General features: G+C 37.6%; 1 protein-coding gene and 1 pseudogene across 1 annotated transcript; both read right to left on the reverse strand.

Moving 5' to 3' along the window:
* Positions 1-769: 769 nt before the first annotated feature.
* Positions 770-4,503, reverse strand: LOC127422878 (interferon-induced protein with tetratricopeptide repeats 1-like; annotated as a pseudogene).
* LOC127423256 (interferon-induced protein with tetratricopeptide repeats 1-like) lies at positions 3,872-8,114 on the reverse strand. Its single transcript, XM_051667411.1, has 2 exons — positions 7,892-8,114; positions 3,872-7,454 (listed from the first exon to the last, which is right to left on the reverse strand). The coding sequence occupies exons 1-2, from the start codon at positions 7,894-7,896 to the stop codon at positions 6,092-6,094; spliced, it is 1,368 nt and encodes a 455-aa protein (XP_051523371.1). The 5' UTR covers positions 7,897-8,114; the 3' UTR covers positions 3,872-6,091.
* Between the last annotated feature and the right edge of the window lie 1,523 nt (positions 8,115-9,637).

Below are 9,637 nucleotides of genomic sequence, written 5' to 3' on the forward strand. Positions count from 1 at the left end.
GAGCCTGTATTTTGAGTTCTGCAGTTATTTTTTTCCTCTATAAAAACAGTCTATATATCATATGTTCTCATATTTCTTTTTCTTTTTTGTAATCTGTAACAATTCATACATTTAAAGGTTTACTGTTTTAACTTGGTTCAATGCTGTTTTTGACTGTATTTAAACTGTGTGTCAATTTGTCTTTAGCGTAAAGTGCTGTACTTAATTTAAACATAGTGAGGGTTAAACATAGTTTTCTCATATTCTCATATCATTTTTAGTCTCTGACAGGACACAATAAAGGTTTTTCATAGTGTGAATTTTGGTTAATTGCACTGAAACCAATTAGGGTCAATTTGACCCCAACACCATAAAGGATGTACCCCCACCATATTTTTATTTTTATTTAGTTTTATTTATATATTTATTTTATTTTTTACATATTATGAGAGTTAAATCATGATGATGATGATGATGAACTGTAACCAAAAATGATACCCTCCCTTAGAAAGGACTAATATCAAACATATGAAATTGAGGTGAGGTTCAGATGAGGTTCACAGTGTCTATCATTAAAGATTCTCAAGCAGTGTGTGAATGTTGTTTTATTGTGCATTTTATAGCAAAGATGTATGAATGAACATTACACTTATATAGCGCTTTTCTGACACTACACTCAAAGCACTTTACACAGTGAACTCTCCTCAACCACCACCAGTTTTCAGTATCCACCTGGATGATGCAACACCAGCCATAGTGCACCAGAACACTCACCACACACCAGCTACTGGTGGAGAGGAGAGAGTAGAGATATAGAGCCAATTAGTGGATGGGGATTATTAGGAGGCCATGGGATGGGGGAAGGAGGGAATTTAGCCAGGTCACCAGGGTTACACCCCCTACTTTTTACAAGAAGTGCCCTGGCATTTTTAATGACCACAGAGAGTCAGAACCTCAGTTTTACATCTCATCCAAAGGACAGTGACTTTTTTACAGTATAGTGTTTCCATCACTACACTGGGGCATTAGGACCCACACAGACCACAGGGTGAGCACCCCCTGCTGGCCTCCCTAATACCTCTTCCAGCAGCAACCTTAGTTTTCCCCAGGAGGGGGTCTCCCTTCCAGGTACTGACCAGGTTCAACCCTGCTTAGCTTCAATAGGCAACCTGTCTTGAGCTACAGGGTGATATGGCTGCAACGTAGATTCAGTCAGAACATTACATAGTGCTTACATTCACTGTAAGAAAACCCATTTAGTTATCCTCTCATTGGGAAAAGAATTTCAGGACATTTCAGGGTATATACTGTAATATGTTCACTGAAATATTGAGAAAAGTATATTTTTCAAGTCAGAAGAGATCAGTGTTGATTCACAGAATTCTAAGCCCAAGTTGCCATATGATGGAACAATTAGGCTACTACATTAAGTTCAATTTGCCCTTAGTATAAGCTTCGAAATTCAAACCACAACTACAATAACAAATGCAATACACTCACTGATAACTTTATTAGGAACACGGTATTAATACGGGGTAGGGGCTCCCTTTGCTCTCAAAACAGCCTCAATTCTTCATGGCATGGATTCCACAAGATGTTGGAAACAATCTTTTGAGATTCTGGTCCATGTTGACATGTTTGCATCATGCAATTTCTGCAGATTTGTCAGCTGCACATCCATGCTCCCGTTCTACCACATCCCAAAGGTGTTCTAATGGATTCAGATTCGGTGACTGGGAAGGCTACTAAAGAACATTGAACTCTTTGTCATGTTCATGAAACCAGTTTTAGATGACTTTTGCTTTGTGACACGATGCATTATCATGCTGGAAGTAGCCATTAGAAGATGGATAAATTGTGGCGTTGAAGGGATGCACATGGTCAACAACAATACTCAAATAGACTGTGGCATTCAAACGATGATTGATTGGTATTAACTGGCCCAGTGTTTGCCAAGAAAACACTCCCCACACATTACACAGCTGCCACCAGCCTGGACTGTTGACACAACCAAGGTTGGTTCCATGAATTCGTGCTGTTGGCACCAAATTCTGTTCCTACATCTGTGTGCCTCAGCAGAAATCGAGATTCATCAGACCAGGCTATGTTTTTTCAGTCTTCAACTGTCCAGTGTGGTGAAGGGCCAGTTGGTGAGCCTGTGCTTACTGCAGTGTCAGCTTTCTGTTCTTGGCTGACAGAAGTACCCGATGTTGCCTTCTGCTGTTGTAGCCCATCTGCCTCAAGGTTCGACGTGTTGTGCATTCTGAGATGCTATTCTGCTCACTACAATTGTACAGAGCGGTTACCTGAGTTACCGTAGCCTTTCTGTCAGTTTGAACCACTCTAGCCATTCTCCTTTGACCTCTCTCATCAACAAGGAATTTCCTAATAAAGTGTTTAGTAAGTGTATTTCCAATAATATACATTATACTATTCCTCTAAGTGTAAAGATTCTAGAACATGCTCACAGTCCTCTGCAGTTGAATGTCTCCCACCCGTTACCTGCTCAATAAATCCTAGTATCCCTAAAGCTTCTGCATTGTTTGTGTTATTCGATAAACACCGGTCAGCAATCTTCTTCAGCCTCTCAATGCTTTTCTGTCCATCTAGTGTATCAGATTTCAAACTTAAACATTTCTTGTAGTATTGGATGGCCAGTGTCGTAAATTTTTTTCCACACTGCTGGAACTCCCCATAATACAAGTAAAGTGCTTGTAGATCCTTAGTTGTCTCATTACTAGTGGACAAGGCTGTTTGAAACACTTTAGAAGCCTTATCAATTTATCCATTCTCAGCATAGAGAAGTCCCAGGTGTGCCATTGCATTGCGAAGCCACTCTTTTTTTTTTTTCTCCTCCACTCAAGAAAGGAGATGCTTAAATTATGAAATCTCTGACGCTCAGGCTGATCCTTGAATTGTTCTTATTTCAAACTGTAGCAGAGACCTAACTGATGATGTATGAAAGCTGAATTCGGTGCAATTTCCAATGCTCTTTTCAACAGGCCAATGGACCAATCTAAAGATCAGTAGTTATGCATGTATTTCCCAACATACCTGATTACACGTGGACTATCAAGAGACATCTCGAGAGCCTTCTCCACCAAGTCCTCAGCCTCATCAAACAGCTCAAACACATCAAGTTTAATAGCTAAAAGAAGCTTGAGCTCGTCGTTATCTGGGTTTGTTTCTATTGCTCGTCTCAGATGTTGAATTGCTGATGAATCCTCTTGACTAGCGCACTCAATTTCTGTTCGGTACAGTACAATGGCATAACCAGCACTCCACTCACCCTCCTCAGACTCCAGCTCTAATGCTTTCCTGAAACACTCCTTTGTTCTGCCATAATACTTGCGTGAAAACTTTAACAGGGCCCAGGCCTTCTCACCAAACACCTCATGATGAGGGATAGAATTGGAGTCAGGTGGACTTTTTTCTTTGATCTCCCTCAATTTTTCCAGGTAACTTTTGCATTCAGCATACTAATTCATGTGATAGTGTAGCCAGGCAAAATTTCCATATGTGACAATGAGTTTCTTGTCACAGTTGTCCCTGTAATATTCTTTAGTGAGCTCCACAGATCTCTGCATGTTAGTTAGTGCTTCTTCATGAGAACCCAAAAGATACCTGACATATGCCAAAGAGTTGTGTGTGCGTGCGGTCCCTGCCTTGTCCCCCAGATTTAAGTCACGTTGTGCTCAAGTCTATTCAAATAATCAGTGATCTTTGTGTCTGCTTTTTTAACACACACACACACTGACTTACACCTACTCTCATACACGTTTTTTTAACATTGTATGATACATTAATTACTAAATCAGTTATTAAGGAAAATATATCTTAATGGTTTTTATAATTTTTTTTACATCAAAATAAGAATATAATCATCACCGATCTCTTTTTTTTTTTCTCATCAAAACTGTATTTTGTAAAAGAGGTACACCATGCTCTGTAAAAATACAACAGATTGTATTAGTTTATGAGTTGTTTGAAGAACTGTAGAAAGGTTTAATGTGCAGACTAGGCAAACTTCCTATCACTACACATACTGTACACACCAAACACAGGGGCAGATTATGACTAGCCAGGGCCAATTTTCTTTTAGGGTCCCACCGGTCCAATTATCTAGTTGAGATCCACGCAAAATAAATTTTCATTGATTTAATTCCCTTTAAATACCCGTTCTTTCATTTACAATCAGATTTATTCAAACACACAGTACGGATGTGGTAAAGAAACCGCTCAACCAAAACAGTCGCTGAACTGTTCTTAAAAAGAGTACTATTTTAAAGTTTTTTATACATAATGCAAACTCAATGTAAATACTTTTAAATACTACAAATTATGCATACAAAAAACAAGAATGTGACAAAATGTGTATTAAATTTGTACATGTGCATATATTTAAAGGAGCAATAATATTTTAACTTCATCAAACACTTTAAATATTGAAGAATTTAACAAATAGGCACCTACAGCATCTATGCATTGGCAAAGAGTTTAGGCAGTTCTGGCTCACGCTGCCATATCTTTTCTAACTCATCTGAATTATGGTGGGTTCCATTCAGAAGTGATCATCCCTACACCCTATTTCCTTCAAAGACTTTATCCTCTATTGTGAGAGCTTTGAAGGGCTAAGAGGTGTGGGGCTCAAAAATAGTGGTCATTTTATTGTAAATTCCTTTTGGAACGACCCTACAGCTTGGCTACCATTATTATTCTCCTATCAAAAAAGCCCTGTGAAGTCATCATTTAAGCCCAAATCCCCTAGACTACATTACATTGAAGAATGTTCAAATAAGCTAAAAGCTGGTTTTTGAATGTTCGTGATTTCAAACTTCAGTTGTCAAATTGTACACACAAGCCCTTTAATCTGAGGTAAGATGCTCTCTTCTTTCTTTCTTTCTCTTACTGTAACACCTGTAAACATTTCAGCATTTGAACCTGAAGCATTTAAAATTATTTTAAACTTTCATACAAGGTTTTGTCAAACCAGCATTATAGTACAGTGTATCAACAAACTTTACATATCTAGTTTAATCAGACATTTATATCACACAAAATAAAAGAATCAATTTCTACTTTTCCCCAACCACCTAAGCCCAGTTATGTTTTGTAATAAATGTTTTTGTTCGACAGCACTTTTCAAACAAAGCAAAAAGCTCAACCCTATAAAGCCCATTTGAAATATGAAATAGTAGTCAGAAATGATTTTTTTTTTTAAACCTACTTAAAATGTTTTTTTTCTATAAAATAATGAAAATGTGAGCAAGCACACGTTGCTTTGATTAAATAAATACTCATTTTGAAATATCAGTAACAATATAAACGTTATTGTTAATTTTATCTTATCAAAATCAGCAAAGATTTCACATCAAAAAGACGAGTGCATCACAATATATAGGTAGCCATTTTTGAAATTATATTACAAGGTCTTCTACTTTCAGATATGATACGTGCGTCATTATAGGGTTAAAGAGTGAATCAAAAATTGTATTACAAACAAGAAGGCAAAAGGGTCCTATAAGAGGGCTAGGGGCCCTCATAGTCTCAGGGCCCTATTGAGGGGTCCTTTTATAAGCTGTGGGGCCCACATATTCAAGCGTATATAAGTATATTAGTCAAGGGCCCCTGGGCACTGGCCCAATTGGCCCAGTCCATAATACACCTATGACCACACACACACACACACACACACACACACACTGACTTACACCTACTCTCATACACGTTATTGTGTCCATGCTGTATATCCCTATTACAAATTTGCAACAAAATATTGACTGTAAGTTTGCAATATTGTTTAATTGAAAAAGTTGCATCATGACTTTTGATGGAGACAAAAATGTCAGTATGCTAAATTAAAGGATATGTACTATGAAATAGGTTCAATGAAATCTCTATTGAAGTATTTTTTTCAGTCAGAAGAGGGCAGTGCTGATTTATTTTGCTCAAATCTACAATGTTGCCATATAAAGGAAAAAGTGTTGTAGTGAGCTCCATTTGCCCTCCACCTAAACTACACTTAGACAATCAAATCACAAACACAATAGCAACTGCAATATATGTTCAATAAAGTACTTCTTGTGCATCTGAAAAAAATACACATTTTGCACTATTCCTCATTATGTGTGGATTCCAGAACATGCTCGCAGTCCTTTGCAGTAGAATGTCTCCCACCTTTTACCTGCTCAATAAATTCTAGTATGTCTAAAGCTTCTGCATTCGATACAAACCTGCTAGCAATCTTTCTCAGATTCTTAGCACTTTTCTTTCCACGTTGTGTATCAGGTGCCATTTTCAAGCATTTCTTGTAGTGTTCAATGGCCAATGGCAGACAATTTTTTCTGTACAGCTGGAACTCCCCATAATACAAATGAACTAATTGTAGTCCATCATTTTTCTCATCAGAAATGGAAAAGGCTGTTTGAAACACTTCATCAGCCCGTTTGATTTGTCTGTCCTCACCATAGAGAAGACCCAGTTGTGCCATTGCAATAATGAAGCCACTCTTCAGAGTGATAGCCTTCTCAAGATGGGAGATGCTTAAACGACAAAATCTTTGACTCTCATGATACGAGGCTAATCCTTCTTTTTTTAATTTGTAGCAGAGACCTAACTGATGGTGTATGAATGCTGAATTCGGTGCAATCTCTAATGCTCTTTTCAACAGGCCGATGGACCTATCTAAAGACCCGTGGTTTCGCATGTATTTCCCAACATACCTGATTACACATGGACTATCAGGAGACATCTCGAGAGCCTTCTCCACCAAGTCCTCAGCCTCATCAAACAGCTTAAACTCAGCATATTTCAGAGCTAAAAGAAGCTTGAGCTCATCGTTATCTGGGTTTGTTTCTATTGCTCGTCTGAGTTGTTGAATTGCTGATGAATCCTTTGGACTCTTGCACTTAGTTTCTGTTCGGTACAGTACAATGGCATAACCAGCATTCCACTCACCCTCCTCAGGCTCCAGCTCTAATGCTTTCCTGAAACACTCCTTTGCTCTTGCATAATACTTGCGTGAAAACTTGAAAAGGGCCCAGGCCTTCTCACCAAGCAACTCATGATGAGGGATAGAACTGGAGTCAGGTGGACTTTTTTCTTTGATCTCCCTCAATTTTTCCAGGTAACTTTTGCATTCAGCATACTGCTTCATGTGATAGTGTAGCCAGGCAAAATTTCCATATGTGACAATGAGTTTCTTGTCGCAGTTGTCCCCGTAATATTCTTTAGTGAGCTCAACAGATCTCTGCAGGTTTGTTAGTGCTTCTTCATGAGAACCCAAAAGATACCTGACATATGCCAAAGAGTTGTGTGTGCGTGCGGTCCCTGCCTTGTCCCCCAGATTTAAGTCACGGTTGTGCTCCAATTTATTCAAATGATCAGTGATATCTGTGTCTGCTTTTTTCAAATCCCATGTGAAATGACATTCTAGCTGGTCCAGTTCAGTCTTGAGAGGTTTCTCCTCTGTATAGCTGCATTGAATGAGAAGATACTGTATATTTAATCAATATATTTAATCATTATCAGACAGAGTCAGACTTTTCACTTTGGTCACATGTTAAGTGTTCTAGAATATGCTGTTCAACAGTGCTGTTCTGTTCCATTCGCTGCGTTGACTGAATGTGTTTCGGCCATTAAATGTAATCAATCACAGTCGTGATTTCACCCGTGTCTCCTTTCTAATTGGTTACTCTGGTGGTATTACAACTTACCCCATATTACAGTCACTCTCAATACACTCTCAAGATTAAAATGTATAAAGTAATTTATCCAACAATATTGTTTGTGGTTGTCATGTGACGCATTAAAGCTTATGGTGACTGTCTGCCTTGCCTAAAACGCAAGCATTGAAAAAAAAAAAAAAAGAGCAGATAATATATATACAGCAACAATAAATATGACAAAATACCTCATTTTCAGCGTGGCAAAGAAACAGTGCGACGTTGTTGTTGTTTTTTGAGGTGGAGCGTAAAAGGAACTATCGTTATGCTACGCAGCAGAATCGAAACCGAAAGTACCGAAAGTTACCAATCATGAACATTACAGGGATTATTTATTTATTTATTAAATTTATTTATTTATTTGTAAACTATCCGCCTTCCCAAAAGACGTCGTCTGTGTGTGTGCATATAGGCATGGGGCACAAAAACGGGGTATGCAGCATATGCAACGCATAGGGGCGCCAAAATCATACATTGTAAATCTCCTATAATAATACCCTACAAGCGCGGCCGGATGTAGGCATGGGCAGGGGTGGGCTGAGCCCACCCAAACGTGAGTCTTGCCTACCCAATCAAACCTTTGGCAAACACAGCATTTAATAAAATATTTGATTTTTAACGATTTGTGAGTGTATTTACACCTTAACTGAAATTGTACTGTCTCACAATTATTTTATTTTTCAGAATGATTTCTTTATCCAAGGGGTGTGGCCATGGGGAGTGCATTTACACCCTCTTCTGCAAACTTATATATGGGTCTTTTTAAAGAAAAGTTCATCTGTTCACAGCATAACTTTAGTGCTAATATGTTCATTTGGAAGAGATATTTGGATGATTGCTTCTGTCTTTTTAAGGGAAGTGTTGAACAACTTGATTCTTTCCACCAATACTTAAATAAATGCTCTGAATATTTGAATTTTACCATGGATGTTGATCAGAAACAAATCAGTTTTCTGGATTTATGGAAATTGGCTTCATACAGACCTTTTTAGGAAACCTATAGCCCGTAACACGTTACTGAGAGCTGATTCTTACCATCCGTTACCTTTAAAGTATAGTCTTCCATATAGTCAATTTTGTCAGATAAAAAGAATATGTAGTAGATTTTAATAGGAATTTGAATTATATTATTTGAATGATATGAAGAAACGTTTTTATTGCAGAGGCTATAATGCCAAACAATTACAACCTGCAGAAGAAAAAAATTGAAAAACAATCCCGTTTAGACCTATTCAAGAAAAAAGAGAAATGCCCAAAAAAGTTCTTGGTTGTGTTAACCACAAAATATACTAAATGTTCTGAGCAAATCAAGAAATATTTTACAATCGGATAAGAGACTTTACAGTGTTCAAAAGAGGATGTAATTTAAGAGACTGCTTAAGTCTGACATGATCCCTTCTCCACCTGTGAAATTACAAAGCATGTTTGACACCTATCCCAGAAGGCAACCGTCGCTGTGGTGCATGTAACCAATGTAACTACACATATCGTTACATCTGAAAATCTATTCCGATAAAAGGTACAATAAGCTGCAAAACAAAAGCTGTGATTTACTTAATAACATGTCATTGTGGTAAATCATGTGGGAAAAACAAGCAGGGAATTAAAAACATGAATTGCAGAACATCTTAGTAGTATAAGATGTAAAAATATAAATTACCCATTAGCAGTACATTTTATAGAACATAATCATCCAGTTGCATCATTACGTTATATAGGTATTAAGAAGGTGTCACTAACAAGAAGAGGTGGGGATCTGAATCAACTCTTGTTGAAACAAGAAGCCTTTTGGATACACAGATTAAAAACTTTGGTGCCACATGGTTTAAATGTTGATTTTGAATTGAGTTGTTTTTTATAAATGAGGAAATTAAATCTATTTTGTACACATCTTGAACTGAAGGTTGGGTGTTCTATAAAACAATAGATGGTTG

This window comes from Myxocyprinus asiaticus, chromosome 32, assembly GCF_019703515.2.
Source record: "Myxocyprinus asiaticus isolate MX2 ecotype Aquarium Trade chromosome 32, UBuf_Myxa_2, whole genome shotgun sequence".
Classification (NCBI taxonomy): Eukaryota; Metazoa; Chordata; class Actinopteri; order Cypriniformes; family Catostomidae; genus Myxocyprinus; species Myxocyprinus asiaticus.